General features: G+C 41.7%; 1 protein-coding gene across 1 annotated transcript in view; it reads left to right on the top strand.

Annotated features, from left to right (window-relative positions):
• Positions 1-16,641, top strand: part of REEP5 (receptor accessory protein 5) — a gene marked incomplete at its 5' end in the record, with an annotated part of 34,937 nt that extends 18,296 nt beyond the window's left edge. The window contains 2 exons of the mRNA XM_034655652.1: positions 8,698-8,866; positions 14,228-16,641. Coding sequence (XP_034511543.1) covers positions 8,698-8,866; positions 14,228-14,277 — 219 coding nt within the window. The remainder of the gene's footprint in view (positions 1-8,697; positions 8,867-14,227) is intronic.
• Between the last annotated feature and the right edge of the window lie 288 nt (positions 16,642-16,929).

Raw genomic sequence — 16,929 nt, 5'->3', positions numbered from 1 at the left:
ACTGCCTCTCTCTCTGTCAAATAAATAAATAAAATCTGTAAAAAAAAAAAAAAAAAAAAAAGAAAGTTAACATCTTCTAATAGGTAGGGTGTACATTTTTTTGGAAACCGTAAATACTCTCATCAAATCTTTTTCTTTGTGACTTTTACGTTTTGTCTTGCTTCTATACCTCCAAGTTAAAAAACATTCTCCTGTACTTTGTTCCTAAAGTGGAGGTTTTGGCATAGAAGTCCTGTCCTTGTTGGGGCGCTGAGGAAAATGAGTGGAACTAAGTAGCCAGGGCGGTTGCTCCCCGTCCGCTCCCTCTCTATCCCTTGAACTGTGCGTTATAGCTTATGAGCGTCTCCTTCTAATGCTGTTGGGGGACCAAAGGGTGTTCCCTTGGCCTGCGGGGCTGTTTAGTGCGAGAAGAGTGCTAACTGTGGTTCCTCTCTACCTGGGGCTTCCTACCCACAGCTTACTGGGACCAGCATGCATTGCTGTGTGGTTTTCCTCCATCCCAGTGCCTAACAGAGCAGCTGATATTCCTAGAGGGAGGTTACAGGCCAAAATAACAAGATATTTGAAAAGTACAACCATTTCAAAGAAAGACAACATGATCAGTAACAAAATTCTGTCAGCAGTAGAAATACTAGGACTGACTAACCAAGACGTCTAAGATAGATTGCTAGCAGAAGAAATATAGCAATATGAAATAGGAACAAGAGAACACAGGAAAGAGCCAAGCAAAAATATGAGATATGAAAAATTTGAAATAAAGAACACACTATATGGCATAAATAACAGAATGGAACAAACTTGAAAACTGGAAGGAAAGATTGAAAACATACACACACACACACACACACACACACACATTTCAAAGTAATCTACAGATTCGGAGCATTCCCTTTTAAAATACCAGTAGCATTTTATGTAGAACTAGAATAAATAATTCTAAACTTTGTATGGAACCACTAAAGACCCCGAATAGCCTACATAGTTTTGAAAGAGAAGAACAGAGCTGGAGGCATCACAATCCCAGATTCCAAACCATATACTACAGAGGTATAGTAAGCAAAAACTATAGCACTGGCACAAAAATCGATGCATAGGTCAAAGGAACAGAACAGAGTCCTCAGAAATAAACCCATGCTTATATGATTAATTATCCTGTGACAAAGGAGGTGAGGATATCCAATGGAGAAAAGATAATCTCTTCCCTAAATGGTGTTGGGAAAACTGGACAGCCACATGCAAAAGAATGAAACTGGACCACTTTCTTATACCACATACAAAAATAAACTCAAAATGGGTTAAAGACCTAAATGTGAAACCTGAAACCATAAAACTCCTAAAAGAAAATAGAGGCAGTAATTCTTTCACATTGAACTTAGCCACATATTTCTAGATAATGTCTCCTCAGGCAAGGGAAACAAAAGCAAAAAATAAACTATTGGGACTACATCAAAATAAAAAGCTTTTGCACAGTGAAGGAAACCGTCAGCAAAACAAAAAGGCAACCTACTGAATGCGAGGAGATATTTGCAAATGATATATCTACAAAGGGGTTAGTATCCAAAATATATAAAGAACTCATACAACTCAACACCCCTAAACAAACAAACCAACCAAAACCCAAACAATCTGATTAGAAAAATGGGCAGAAAACCTGAATAGACATTTTTCCAAAGAAGACATACAGATGGCCAACAGACACATGAAAACACATGTCTTCAACATTATTTGTCATCAGGTAAATGCAAATCAAAACCACAGTGAGATATCACCTCACACCAGTCAGAATGCCTAGTATCAAAAAGACAAGAATAACGAATGTTGGTGAGGATATGGAGATAAGGCAACCTTCGTGTGTTGTTGGTGAGAATATAAACTGGTGCGGCCATTATGGAAAACAGTATGGAGGTTCCTCAAAATTAAAATTCTATACCATATGATAATAGTAATTTTACTACTGGGTATTTACCCAAAGAAAATGATAACACTAATTCAAAAAAATACGTGCACCTCTATGGTTTTGCAGCATTATTTATAATAGCCTAAGTATGGAAGCAATGTCAGTGTTTTCAATAAATGAATTGATAAAGATGTACACACTGAGCAGGGAGCCTGACACAGGGCTCCGTCCCAGGACCCCGAGATCATGACCTGAGTCAAAGGCAGACACTTAAACGACTGAGCCACCCAGGTTCCCTGAAAATACCCCTTTTAAGGGTTAGCACAGACCATATGCCATTGTTATAATCACATAGTGATATATGGAGTGGGAAAAAAGACCTAAGTAAGGACACATTTAATATTTATTTTTTGCAGAATTAATATTGTTGGTATTTTTTCTAAAGCAGCCTCTAAGATTGGGGGCGCCTGGGTGACTCAGCCGGTTAAGCGTCTGACTTCGGCTCAGGTCACAATCTCAGGGTTCCTTTTGGGCTCTGCGCTCATCAGGGTCTGCTTGTCTCTCTGCCCCTCCCCCTGCTAGTGCTTTCTCTCTGTCTCTCTCAAAAAAATAAATAAAACAAAACAAAAATCTTTAAAACAGCCAAAGATTGGAGGAAAATGAGAGGAACCAATGATTAGGCATCAAAGATCAGTTGACAAAATAATATACAATCTTGTGCGGCTAGAAATCGTGGATGGTGCCTGCTCAGAGCTTTGTTCTGAGGTTGGTCCTTAAGCAGGAGGTTTTAAAAACAAATGTCGGGGCGCACGGTGGTTCAGTCAGTCGGGCATCTGCCTCCGGCTCGGGTCGTGATCCTGGAGTCCCCGGATCGCCCATCGTCAGGCTCCCTGCGCAGCTCTTTCTCCCTCTGCCTCTCACCCCGCTCGTGCTCTTGAACTCTCTCTCTCAAATAAATAAAATCTTAAAAAATTTTTAAAAAATAAAAATAAATGTAAAAGCCCCCCGCTTTTTTTCTCTGATAATGAAGGTAGTCTCTGTTCATTTCATTATTCAGAGATATGTATTTAAAACTTCTGTGTGCCAGAATCTGTTCTAGGTCAGAGGGGTACTTTGGTGAATAAAACAAAGTGCCTGCTGCCGTACTGTTTACATTCGTGTGTGCGTGCGTGCACGTGCGTGTGTGTGTGAGAGTGCGTGTGTGTGTGCACGTGCATGTGTTGGGGCATGTTTCGCATAGGGAGGAAAACAGCATTTGTAATCCTACTACCATTAACATTAGTCTTCCTAATTTTTTTAAGGTGGGAGCCTATCAGTCCACGCACGTAAAGACACGCAGAACCATGTATATATATTGTTGCTTTAACCATGTGTGTATGGTTGAGACCACATATTAAACAATTCTGTATCTCACTTTTTTAATTAACATAATACCAGGAGTATTTTCTCATGTTATTCAATATTCTTTGACAAACTGTCTAATCTATTATAGGTGGTAATGTACTAATATCCCAATTGATGGACATTTAGGGCATTTATCTCACTATTTTAACAAATGCTGAAATGAACAGCTTTGTGCTTCCTCTTTACACCCATTTAGATCATTTTCTAGATTTGTTTTTTAAACGAGGTTGAATAAACTCCAGCGAGTTTAAGTCCCGACCCAGACTGTCCCCACTGTCACCTGTACTGCCTCACCCATGATGGACAGCAGAGGATTTCTCTTCCTAACTTCATGGGAGGCATAACGAACAGGGAAATCTTCCCCTGCACATGTTCTTTATAACTTTTATTTATGCATGCTGAGCCTTCGGCTTTAAGTTTAGCCTATCGCTGTTATTGTGGTTACCTTGTAAAGCTTCCTACGACTTCTGTTTCTGACCAGGTGATTGTCATATCAGCAGGTCAGTGCTGAAGTGTGGGGTTTTTTGTTTTTTGACGTTAACTCAATTCTGACCAGGCTGGTCCCAAACTGTATATAAAGCCTATCCCTACCTTGGACGTAACCTCTTCTAGGAGAAAACTGGATGCTGGTAGCGTTAGAACCACAGACAGAATGATCTGGCCTGCTGCAATCTGTAATTGTGCCACGAACCAGTTAAAACAGCACAGGCTCTTTGAGTGGGAGGCAGGAGAGGGCTGTGTTTGCTCTTAGGAAAGTCACTTGGCACTTTGACGGCAGCTTGATTAAAAGGATTGGGGGGGGGGTCTGCGTGGCTCAAGTCAGTTAAGTGCCTGAGTCTTGATTTCAGCTCAGGTCATGATCTCAGGGTCCTGGGATCGAGAGAAGAGTCAGGCTCCGTGCTCAGCAGGGAATCTGCATGTCCCTCCCCCTCTGCTCCTTTCTCTGTCTCTCTCAAATAAATAAATAAACACACAAACAAACATAAATTAGTAAAATCTTTACAAAATAATAGAAGGATGCTCGGATCTGTGTAGTTCAGGGTACTCCTGGGCTGAATATCACCATGAGAGTTGAACAGTAATTAACTTTATTTTTTAATACAAGAAAGCTATTTCATCTGAAAACTGGAAAATGCTAATGATGTAGGTAGAAAGCAGTAATTATTTTACTGTCCCAAGACAATAGCTAGAGGGTACTGGAAAGAAGCGAGCAGACCGGAGTATAGCCTAATCACATTGGAGAGGTGCAGAAATGTAGACACTTAGCTCTGGTTCTGTCTGGCAGGCTTGCCTTAATTCATCCAGGAAAGACGAATGAATTAGCTTTTCTGGATTGCTGAGGGACTGATGTCTACACGGGCAGATAATACTTTAGAGGTTTTCAAAAACAGTAAGTACTGTAGGACTTGGTATTCTGCTATCTTGTATACTTTCTTCAAGGACATTAATTTGTGACTTTCCTATAATCCTAGGAACAGAAAACTGACTCTTAGACAGGTTGTTTATGACTTTACCTCAAGTCATAAAATAAAATAGATACCAACTGATTCCTAATCCACTGAATCATTTCCACTTCACCTTGCTGCCCATCCTTGTAATACGGGCATCTATGTCTACAGTAGTAATCCATTCCTGAAACTTAGATATTCTACATACGAATACCAGCCTGGAGACTATTTCCTACACTTTTAAATGATAAAAATTAAGATGTATAAATCTAAAACTCCATACCAGTTTTCCAAATATTAGTAAAACACAGCAAAATACAAAATTATTGCTTCCTATGCAGTAGTATATGGCACAGCTCCTTGAATACTCTTTAAAACATCCACATGGAATTCTAATGCAGTGTCAAGAATGTAATTTTTCCTTTGTCCTGCACATCATTTTGTTTAAACTGCTGTACTGAGTTTTGGGTCTTATGTATTAGCATTACCTATATAAGCAACCAGTGAAAACATCGTATGATAGTTGGATGTTAAAAACCAGAAATTTTGGGGTGCCTGGGTGGCTCAGCTGGTTAAGCATCCAACTTGGTTTTGTCTCAGGTCAGGATTTGGGGGTTGTAGGATTGAGACCCTCCCTCTTTCGGGCTCCAAGCTCAGCAGGAAGTCTGCTTGGGATTCTCTCCCTCTCCCTCTGCCCCTTCCTCATGCATGCACACACTCACTCTCTCTCTAAAATAAATAAATAAATCTTTTATAAAGTAAATAAGTGAATAAAAACCAGAAGTCTTCCAGAGAGAAATGTTAATTAGAGAGGTGGTCTGCAGGGTCTGTCTCTAATTAACCGGGCTCTAAGCAGAGGCAATGGAAGTGAAAGCCAGTGAAAGACGCAGTCACTCTGTTCTGCATTTTGGGTTAATACAAATGTGTAGTTAAGGAAATCAAGGTTTCTCTGGCAGTATCTTATAATTCACTAGGATAGCCATCCAAGCCCAGCAGGTGCTAGCACAGAGTTGCTGGGAAAACTAAAAGGAAACAGGGAGCAGCCCACACAACTGTGAGGTGCTGAGGGTACTCCAAGGATCTGGCTCCATTTCAGAGCTTGGGCCTGTAGCAGAAGGTGTGACTCTGCCATTATGTACGTGTGAGGGCTCGGCGGAGTTTGGGTTGGTTGCACAGACGTGTCAGGAGACTAGGAGGTGGCTGGTCTGAATGTTTGCTCTTCCCTACTGTCATGCTTTCCCCTCATTGCTTTTCTCTGAGCATTCTGTTTTCCTGCTGTTATGCTCAGTGAGTGAGCTGTGGAGTCCCACACATCGGGGGGAGGAGAATTGAGGGAGGGTTGACTTAAAATCATTACTTGGAGATTAGGACGGGGAATCTCATTGGGTTGAGGGCTCGGATATGTGAAGCAGCCTGCGTAGTCCCTCCAGTTCAGAAATTCTCAACCTTTTGGAAATATATGGAGGAAATTTTGTTTGTAGCTGTTAATAGTCACTGATTCTATTTAGGAGTATTTCATGGGGTTGTCTAGTATAGTTTGGCTTGAACATTTACACCTTGAAAAATATGTACTGTTGATGATAAATTACTTTCACTTTATTTTTCCTTTATTTTGGAGTTAGAGAACTTCTTGATTTTTTTTTTTTTTTTGGAAATGATATGTGTAGGTATATCATTAAGTTTTATTTTGGGTGGTAAAAGAGTTACAAAATAGTTGCTTAAAAAGGGAATATGTTGGGGGCACCTGGGTGGCTCAGTCTGTTAAGTGTCTGCCTTTGGCTCAGGTCATGATCCCAGAGGCCTGGGATCGAGCCTCGGGGTGGGCTCCCTGCTCAGTGGGGAGTCTGCCTTTCCCTCTGCCTCTCCCCCTGCACATGCTCCCCCCCACCAAATAAATTTTTTTTTAAGATATATGTTTGTTTTGGGATTTGATTGTAATTACCCCATTTAAAGGTAATCACTTAGGCTGTTTCGGTTCCATGGCTATTGGTAGAAGACAGTGTTCCTGGGACAGAGACAAAGCCCCACCTATCCTGGATGGTCCAGATGTTTCTTATTTTCTAACAAAATCTATATGAGGTAGATTTTTCTTTAATTTCAGTTAACGCCTATTTATATTATAAAGTCTGTACAGACTTAAGTAATTAAGTAACTCACACAAGGTTTGCCTCGCTAGTAAATGGCAGAACCAGGATTAGAATCCAGTTTCTCGGGGCGCCTGGGTGGCACAGCGGTTAAGCGTCTGCCTTCGGCTCAGGGCGTGATCCCAGCGTTATGTTATGGGTTCGAGCCCCACATCAGGCTCCTCTGCTATGAGCCTGTTTCTTCCTCTCCCACTCCCCCTGCTTGTGTTCCCTCTCTCACTGCCTATCTCTATCTCTGTCAAATAAATAAATAAAATCTTTAAAAAAAAAAAAAAGAATCCAGTTTCTCTGAGCCCATTCTTTTAATCTCTATATCTGTAGTATGTAATTGTCTTGAAATCAGTTTGTTGGGTGGAGAGATCTGTATGTTTTTAGATCAAGATTTTTAATTTTGCATTCCTTGTTCTTCTCTAGTTTCTGTTTTTTTGATATATCAGTTTCTAGTGGAAGTGTTAAAAATCTATGACTGGATTTTTTCATTTATCTGTATAATTCTGACTTTTTAATTTACATAATTCAAAGCTATATTTGGAAGCTATCTATAATTATAAAATTATAAAAACAAATTATACAGATAATTCTGTAATTACACACATACAAAGCTATATATAATTTACATTTTCAAAGATACGTAGGTTTGTGTGAATCCTCTTGGCAAATTGTTTTCCTTCTTTATCGCGGTTTACTTATTTTACCGTGAACAATGCTTATGTGCTGTGCATATTACTAAATAAGGTACTTTGAGAGTGGTATTTGTCTGATACATCTCTTTTCACTCCTTTATTTTCGGTGTCCCAGTTGGCTATGTCTTAGGTGTGTTTCTTATAAGAAGAATATAGCTATGCTGTAATTTGTTTTTAATCCAGTCTGATAGCCCCTGTCTTCTGAAAGCTTGCCCCTGACCACCTGTGCCCATAAAAAATTCTAATTTATGACTACTCTTTTCCAGAGTTCTGTAGTTCAGATAATCTACAGAGAGTCATGTGTTGAGGACATGTCACTGTGCAGATCCCCTTTTTTGCTCAGTATCTTAGACAAGAATAAACTGCTGGGACAACTTAAAGTGCTGAGTTGTCATTTGAATAAACGGTAAAACTGTTTTGGATAAAAATATAGTGTGACAGTTCCCGTTTTGGAAGTTTTGAGAGCATAATTCTTGTCCGTTTTTTTACTCCAAACGCAAAGTAGAGTTAGGATGATATTATTTTATTTTATTCCAATGGCAAAGGAAAGAGTTAGGAATGATATCTTCATTCAAAGGGGAAGATGATGAAGAGCTGACTGGAAGGTTCCTGGAAGGTAAAAACTATCATTTCTGCTAAGGGAAGAATTCAAAACACGGCCAGGATATTTTGTCTGGAACAGATGAATAACTGTGACAGACCTACTGGGGAAAGCCGGTGAGAACAAGCCCCAGAGATATGCGGCTTATCTAGACAGAGCTTTCTTTACACATGCAGGTAAGTAGTATGTTTCTTCAACTGATTTAAGAGTTATGAGTAATAAAACTTCCTGCAGCTATAAACTAAAAAGTGATCCAAGTTAGGAAGTTAAGCTGTTGGACTTGGTGTGTTTTCCCTTTCTTTTTTCAGTCTCAGCTTTTCCTTACTAGGTCATCATTTGTCAGGTGTTTTTTGCATCTAAGAAAGCGCACTTCGTAGCCTACAGAAAACACCGGAAGTGTTGTTGGAGAATGTAGCCGAGGCAGTGCCATCGGCAGAGCAGTGGTGGCAGTGTGTGTTGTCAGGGTTCCTGCCGCCTGTCCCATTACCATGGTTACCATGCTGGCGCTCTCTCTGTGCAGTGCGGCTTCCTGTTGTGGTGCATGGCCCCGAGCCCTTCTAACGGGGCCGAACTACTCTACAAACGCGTCATCCAGCCTGTCTTCCTGAAGCATGAGTCCCAGGTGGACACTATGGTCAGTGACTTGAAGGACAAAGCCAAAGAGACTGTAGATACCATCACTAAAGAAGGTAAGACTCGGGGGCAGCTGGCTTCAGCAGGTGGGAGGACCTGTGGGGTCCCGGGCCCAAAGAACAAGCTGCTTCTCCTCTCCTGTCAGCCTTCCTCAGCTAAATGCCAAGGCTACTCTGCGATCTCTTGACCAACACTGCACCTGTTGCCCTTTGCTTATCCCAAGATTCTTCCACCATGCTATATTTAAGGTTCAGTCAGCACGTTAGGAAAAATGACTTTTCTGTGGTGGGCAGAGATTTTAGAGAATCATCTGTATTTATATACAAGTCTGATCTCTTGAATTCATTTCAGGTTGAACTGTTTAATATGCTTTTGTTACAGGTCAAGAGAATGCCCTTTCAGTTCTCCTGATTCATGTATTCAACATTTATTTATTGAGGTGCTTAATATGTGCCAAGCATGTTCATAGCACTGGGGATGAGCCAGTGAACCGAAGAGACCATACAATTTGAACTCAGGAAGCTTCTTACACTCTTGTTAAGAGATACAGTAAAATTTTAAAGTTATATGATATAGTTAGCAGATGATATAGAGAAAAATAAAGCAGATAGATAGGGAGTTCTGGGGGCAGAAGTTACAATTTCAAATAGAATGATTTAGGGACTCCTCACCAAGAAGGCCATACTGAATCAGACTTGAAAGAAACCATGGGGAAGAATGCTGCAGATGGAGAAAACTGCATGCACAGAGTGGAGGTGAGAGCAGTATGGTTGGAGGGGAGTGAAGCAAGCAAGGGAAGAAGGAGATAAGGTCAGAGAGGTTGGGGAGTGGAGGCTGGAAGAAGACAGATCATGGAGGGCCTTATAGGCTTTTGTAGAGGCTTTGGGTTTAACTCTGAGATGGGGTGCTCTTGGAGAACTTTGAGCAGGGGAGCAACGTGATCCATCCTGTTTTAACAGATCACTTTGGCTATGGTATTAAGAATAGACTGAAAGGGGACAGGGAGGAAATCAGACCAGTTATAAAGTGTTTGCAGTGAACCAGCTGGAGAGGATGACGGTGGCTTGGGCCATAGTAATAGCAGTAGGAGGCAAGAAGTCATTGAACTCTTGATATATTCTGAAGGTAGAACCCATAGGATTTGCTTAGGGATCAGGTGTGGAGTAGGAGAGAGGAGTCATGCACGAAGCCAAGCGTTTCAGCCAGAAGAGATGGAAGGATAGCTTTGCTGTTGAGCTGGGGGAGACTAGATGTAACAGGTTTAGAGGGGAAAACAGGGAATTCAGTTCTGGACACGGGACCAGATGAGATCACAAAGGGAGTGAATGTAGTTAGAAAAGATGAGGTCCAAGACTGAGCCAGGGGTCCACAATGTTTAGAGATTGGGGAGATGAGAAGCAGTGGGCAACGTAGACTGATAAGAAGTGGCCAGTTGTAGCAGCAAGAAAGCCATGTGACTGGTGTCCTCGGGGCCAAGTGAGGAAAGTGTTTCAAAGAGGAGGAAGTGGTCCGTTGTGTCACATGCTGCGGACAGGTCAAGTAAGGTATGACTGAAAACTGGCTATCACACTTGGTGGTGAGGAAGGCACTAGTGATCTTGACAAAACAGTTTGTGGAGTGGTGGGACTGAGATCCTGATCGGAATGGATGTGAGAGATGGGAAGCAAAGCTGAGAGAAGATGGGTAGGTCTTTTTTTTGGGAAATTTCCTGAAAAGAGAAGAATAGGGTAGCAACTGGGAAGAGGAGCTGGGGTACTGAGGGAGTATTTTTCTTCTTCTTCTTAAAGTAGAAGGAACAACATCTGTTTGAAAATTAGTGGGAATGATCCATTAGAGAGCAAAAAACTGATAAGAGTGAAGAGAGAACTATTGGAGCTCTGTTCTTGATTAGACCAGAGGAATCCTCAAGGATCTAGAGTCCAAACAGGATTGTTCACAGGGGCACGACAGTTTATGTATTTATTTATTTTATTTAGATTTTAGGTAGTTAACATGCAGTGCAGTATTGGTTTCTGGGGTAGAATTCAGTGATTCGTCACTAATACAATACTCAGTGCTCATCACAAGTGCCCTCCTTAATACCCATCACCTACCCAGCCCATCCCCCACCCAGCTCCCTCCATCAACCTTCAGTTTGTTCTGTTGTTGAGTCTCTTATGGTTTGTTTCCGTCTTTCCTTTTTTTCTTTTCCCCCTTCCCATATGTTCATCTGTTTTCTTTCTTAAATTCCACATATGAGTGAGATCATATGGTGTTTGTCTTTCTCTGACTGACTTATTTCACTTAGCATAATACGTTCTGGCTCCATCCATGTGGTTGCAAATGGCAAGGTTTCATTCTTTTTGATGGCTGAGTGATACACCATTGTGTGTGTGTGTTACACACGTATATACACACATATATATGTACATATACACACATTTTCTTTGTCCAGTCATCAGTTGATGGACATTTGGGCTCTCTCCATAGTTTGGCTGTTGTTGTTAAAGCTGCTGTAAACATCGGGGTGCATGTACCCCTTTGAATCTGTGTTTTTGTATCCCTTGGGTAAATACCTAGTAGTGCAGTTGCTGGATCGCTCTGTTGTTAACTTTTTGAGAAACCTCCATACTGCTCTCCAGAGTGGCTGCACCAGTTTGCATTCCCAGGGGCACAACGGTTTATAACACGGATAGAGATGCTGGTAGGTGAGTTTATGGGATGGTGGGAGCTGACAAAAGTGACTCTCTGCTGCAGAGTTCTCAGTAAAGTAGCAAGAAAGGTCAGTGGATTGGGGATGGGGAAGGAGGGGACAGAAAGAGGAGATGGTATGAAATCGTTGCCTAGGACTGGGGTCAGGTAACAACCGTCCATCTCTGTGGGCCATCAGCTCTGTCCTGCAGCCACTCCCCTCTGCCACGGGAGTGTGAAAGCTGCCAGAGACAAGTACCGCGTGAGCGGGGCCCGCCGAGGTGGTGGGAGAGTGGACAGACCCGGCCGGCATATTAGAGGCTCACTGGAGATCTGTGTTCACGAATTTGAAGTGAGGCCGGCTCATCTCGGCGTCCCTTCAGTGACCTTCAGTGACCTTCAGTGACCCAGGTGTAGTCGCAGAAGAGGTGGAGCGCCGGGTCAGGAACTAGGAAGTGAGAGTGGGACTAGTGTTAGTGTCTGACAGCTGAACTTAAACTGGCTGAGGAGGGAAGGAGGACACAAAGGGAGTGGGAACGGTGGAGAAGAGGTGGTAGGACCAGTGGATTATAAAAGCAGGTGGTGGGGAGAACTGTGAATCGGGATACCAGAGGCCGTGAGCTGCAAAGGTGGGAGGTGGGGGCGGACAGTGGGATGCTTGACACTGAGATTGTAGAGGGATTGTGGGTACTGGTAGTGATGAGGGTCATGGAGTGAATGCCTGGGGTAGGTGGGGAGGCTGGGGTCCAAAGGACGGAATGTAAAGGTTATTGGAGCAGGGAGCTGATAGGCCAGGATATTGGAAGAATACAGAAATCGCCAATAATTAAAATAAAAGTAGTGTGAGAGAGTGATATTAACTTGGGAGCTAAAATCTCAAGAAATGAGGCACCACAGCCCAAGGGTCAGAGGTGACTGGGAAAAGAAAGGCTGGTGGCAGATACCATCCGATGACATGAGATTCTGAACGTGGCCATGAAGAACAGAGACTGCATACCAAACCTTCCCGAGACACCTGTACCAGGGTCAAGGAAGGAAAAAACAGCAACCACCGGGGACGGGCTAACCGGGTGATGGGCATTAAGGAGGGCACTTGATGGAGTGAGCACGGGGGTGTTGTATGCAACTGATGAATCACTAAATTCGACCTCTGGAACTAACAATACACTACATGTTAATTAAATTGTATTTAAAAACAAACAAACCAGCCACTACTTGAGGAAGCAGTGTCCTCCAGAGACAGCCAGATTTCTGTAAAAGCAAGAAGGTAAAAGAAACATTTAGAGAGATGGATGGAGACAGAGATTTTGCTGATGATTCATTGGGTGTTAAGTTCCAGAGGGCACAGGAAGGGTTTTAGAAGTTGGAGAAAAGTGGCAAGGGCTGTGGAATTACTGTTTTGTTTTGACAACTCTACAGTAATTAGAAAGTGGGAGATGAGAATTGACCTGACCACGGGGCAAGTAAGATCCCCAAGACAGCGCTCCAGCAGCATGGATATATTCTCGATGCTCTCTCTCACACAGCTCGTGCTGTGCTGGGTTCCTCTGCTGGGCGCACAGCTTCAGTCTACTTGCATTCCTTTTTCTACAATTTAAGTGTTTTCTGACCTGTAGGCTTCATGTCCTCCCACTTGGGGATTGCCAGTTTCTTTTTAAGAGATTGCCTTTCTGTTCCTCCCCTCAGCCTAACCAGCAACCTCCGGTGACATCCCTTCTGTCTAGTTCACTCACATTTCTTAGTCCCTGGGTTCTCTTAGATCTCAGTACTCCAAAATCCACTTTTACTTTGATAGGATCCATTCCTAAACAGGAACGTAAGAATGAAAATAAATTAGGATGGACTTACCTGCTGACACATTCTAGACTTTTCTCAGAATTTCTGGATTCTCCAGGAAATAATTTTTTACAACGGGCTAGTTAAGAGAGAGGCTGCAATTTCTTGTTAACTCTGTTCAGTGACTTTAATTAAGTGAAGTGAGAACAGCCCTCAGGCAGCTGGTGAACAAGGCAGGACTGGCATTGCTGGACTCGGCCCCGTCAAAGACAGGTGCTGTCTGTGGATTCTCCCAGGAGGCCCTGGAGGCTTCCGGAACACCTTCACCTCCCATCTCACAAACCACACTAGTTCGTACAGCGTGTTCCAAGTCACTTGGTAATTAGGAAGAGGAAGGTTTAGTCTCCCACAGATGGAAGAATATTTTCTTGATGAATATAGCATCTTGCCACCAACTCGAACACTTAAGCTAACTCTTCCCATCATAGGGGAAAATGGCACAGTGAAGAGACTATAAATGTGTATAAATATCCCATCGTTTCTGGGTTGTGGGAATTTCTCTGATTTTTTTGTCACCATGGGATAGATGACCTTTTTGTCATCAGATTGAGACCTAGTCAAATCTGGGTGAGCACCCAGATGCAAACGAGAATTTCTTGATTGTACAGAGGAACACTGTAGGGCCTCCGGAATCTGCCTCTTGTGCTCCTTCAAGGAGGGGCAGATGGCTTAGATGGCACTGCCGCTGTGAGGGGGCTAGGCCAGACGACCTCGAAGAACTTTGCTGGAGTACACACTCAGGATGTGTGCTCTGAAGAGGTCTCTCGTCCATCTCCTGGGAACTCTTAGCCGGGCCGCAAACCTGAGTTCTCTCGCCTGAACAGGAGTCATCCAAGTTGCCGTCCAGTCACTACGTTAGGCACAGAGCCAGTGTTGCAAGTCGCCTTGACACAGTTTTCTTTCCTCCACAGCCAAGAAAGCAGCAGTGAATTTACTCGGTGAGGAAAAGAAGAGCACCTAACCCGCTGACTGGGTGAACCCTTTCTGCCCTTGCTGTCCCTTCCTGCTAGCGCTTAGTGTTATATTAGGGACTGTGGTATAATCATTTTAATAATGTTGCCTTGGAAACATTTTTGATATATTAAAAAAAGGAATGTGTTGTATGGTTTTTTGTTTTTTTTTTGTTTTTTTTTGCTTTTATTGTCTATATACATAGCACCTAAATTTAATGCAATGAGCAGTGTCCAAATTTTTGGAAAATATATTTTGCCTCTGGGTAGGAAAAGAGATGACCATCCTGCAGGAAACACAGACTTGAAATTATATATCCCACAGGCTTTGTACTTCAACAGGCTCTGTCTGCACTCATTTTCTCTGTACTGAACATTTAGGACAGTCTGTAAGGTTGTACTTCCTGTAACGTGCAATTTTGTATTAAATGTTTTCATGTACTTGTGCATACATATATGTAGGGAAATGTTACTGACTGTGACGTGTATAATGCTCATAGGAAGCACCTGCCAAGAGCTAAAGTTTTCGGTGTGCTGGTGTGATCTGTTAAATAATGCTTCAGAAAATTAATGCAAATGACTGATATTTCCAGTGACTAGTTAAGTGATCAATGAGGTTGAATGGGGACTGGCCTGGTTGTTCTAACACTGAGCAGCTGAATGTCAGAATAGCTGTGTAAAGCAGTCACTTAGTGATAAATGGGGAAAGGTATCCTCACACCAGTAATACACAGCTCCCAACTCCCTTAGATCTAGTAATACTGTCTTGTGGCCTTTCAAAAAATCTGTTTATACGCTTTAGATTATTTGTCTGCTTTTAATATGCTATAATGGAAACCATCCCTGGTTTCTCCTTCAGAGGTGAGTAGCATGTTGGTTTAGTCTTGTTTTTTATCTATTTTTTTTTTAAACCAGCTTAAGGGATCTCTGCACTTGACCACCTTTGGTTACATGTATGTTCTTATTTGTATCATTAGCAGTTGCATGTGAATGATGACACCAGGCTCTAAGACCAGTTCTGGGAGAATGAAGGATGATATAACCTGTCATCTAGTTGGCAGTGAAGTCAAACTGCCTTCACCTTCTTTGGCGTTTAAGGTCAAATGCAAGAGGCCTCCCCAGTTTACAAGTCAGAATCATTTGTGGCCCATTTAAATGCGTTCATCTTTATACTTTGTTTTGATAAACTGCAGATAACTACATAGTTTAAGTACAGAACAGAAAGTTAAAATTAAGGTTTCCAGCTTGATCAGCCAGCTTATTAGGCACCTCGACCTTGTCTGGACGAGAAAACCCGAGCTTCACACCAACCATATTGCTAGGATCCTTCTGAATTGGATTACACTGACTAAAACAAAACTGTGTGTGACAAAACTAGCAAGTTTAGATATCCAGCCCATAAAATACCCTTTAAAGCAAAAAGAGAGGATTAGTTCTCTTTTGGATAACAGGTAAGACCATAATGAAATCTCTTGATGTGAAAAATATAAAAGATCAAAAATTAGGGACACTGTCACCTGATTATAATATAGATTAGGGTATTTATTTTTTCCTGGCAAAACTGTGGTAATTATAAGGCATCTTATTAAATTTACCTTAAAGAAAAGAAAAACTTTTAGAAAACAAGCAATTAATGGTTATTGGGAGAAAATCAGGCCTTAGATTTAAAGAGGAAAAAAAAGTACCTTTAGGAGTATTTAAATCCCTTTCCCCATAATAAATTACACTTTCCTTGGTGGGAGAAGAATGAAAATTAGCACTTTCTATCATACAGAATATATAATCAGATTGTTGATGTACTGAAAACATAACTTTCGGTATACAATGTATTTACCTGGCAAGATGGGGAAACATAAATGTTACTATTGCTCATAACTATTTACAGGCTGACACCAGTTTAAAAACTACTATAGTAAGAAAATATATTCTGAATGCAAGTTTTTTTTGTCCTTTTAGCTTTTTTTCTATAGTGCATTCTGTAAGAAATTTAAGTACTATTTTTGGCAGTCAAGGTGTACATATTAATGACAGGAGAAGTTAGTGAATGAGTTGAGCAATTCTCAGTTTAGATTTCCCAAAGAACATACTGCCATGGCTAGAGTATTTGGAAAACTAATTGAGCCCGTGTCTAGTTAGAAGACACGCATTTATTTGTGTATGAATGGTGTTTGAGGGGTAAGCAAAGTCAAAGACTCTCCACAGTTCTTGCCCTACTCGAAAGCTTTCAGACCAACAGTTACTGCTACTCTGGGGGAGAGGCTTCTATCCACCGCCCGAAGAGAAGGAGCATAGCTTTTAAATAGGTTACTGCCCATCCTGAAGATGTGATATATTAAATGGAAATGGATGTAAATAAAATCTGTTATCTCATTAAACTGTTGTTTCATTGTATTTTCTGGGGCTTTAAACAAATCTAGAATCATTTAAGTGAAGTCTGAAGTAAATCCAGGTAAATGAACCTGAAACACTGTTGTTTATAACCCCATTCCTCACCTGCCCTGAGGTTTTCCCCTGGTGGTCAAGACCTGTCAGAGGAAGGACTCCCGAAGGAGAACATAGCAATCATGAAAAGTTTCTAGCAATAATTAGGTTTAAAGGAAACCTAAACTGCTTTCTACCGCATATTGAGTTCCACACAGTCTCAGAAGTTGGTTGCCTCTAAG

Source organism: Ailuropoda melanoleuca, chromosome 3 (genome assembly GCF_002007445.2).
Source record: "Ailuropoda melanoleuca isolate Jingjing chromosome 3, ASM200744v2, whole genome shotgun sequence".
NCBI lineage: Eukaryota > Metazoa > Chordata > Mammalia > Carnivora > Ursidae > Ailuropoda > Ailuropoda melanoleuca.
The sequence above is the reverse complement of the archived record's forward strand: the minus strand, read 5'-3'. Positions and strand labels throughout refer to the sequence as shown.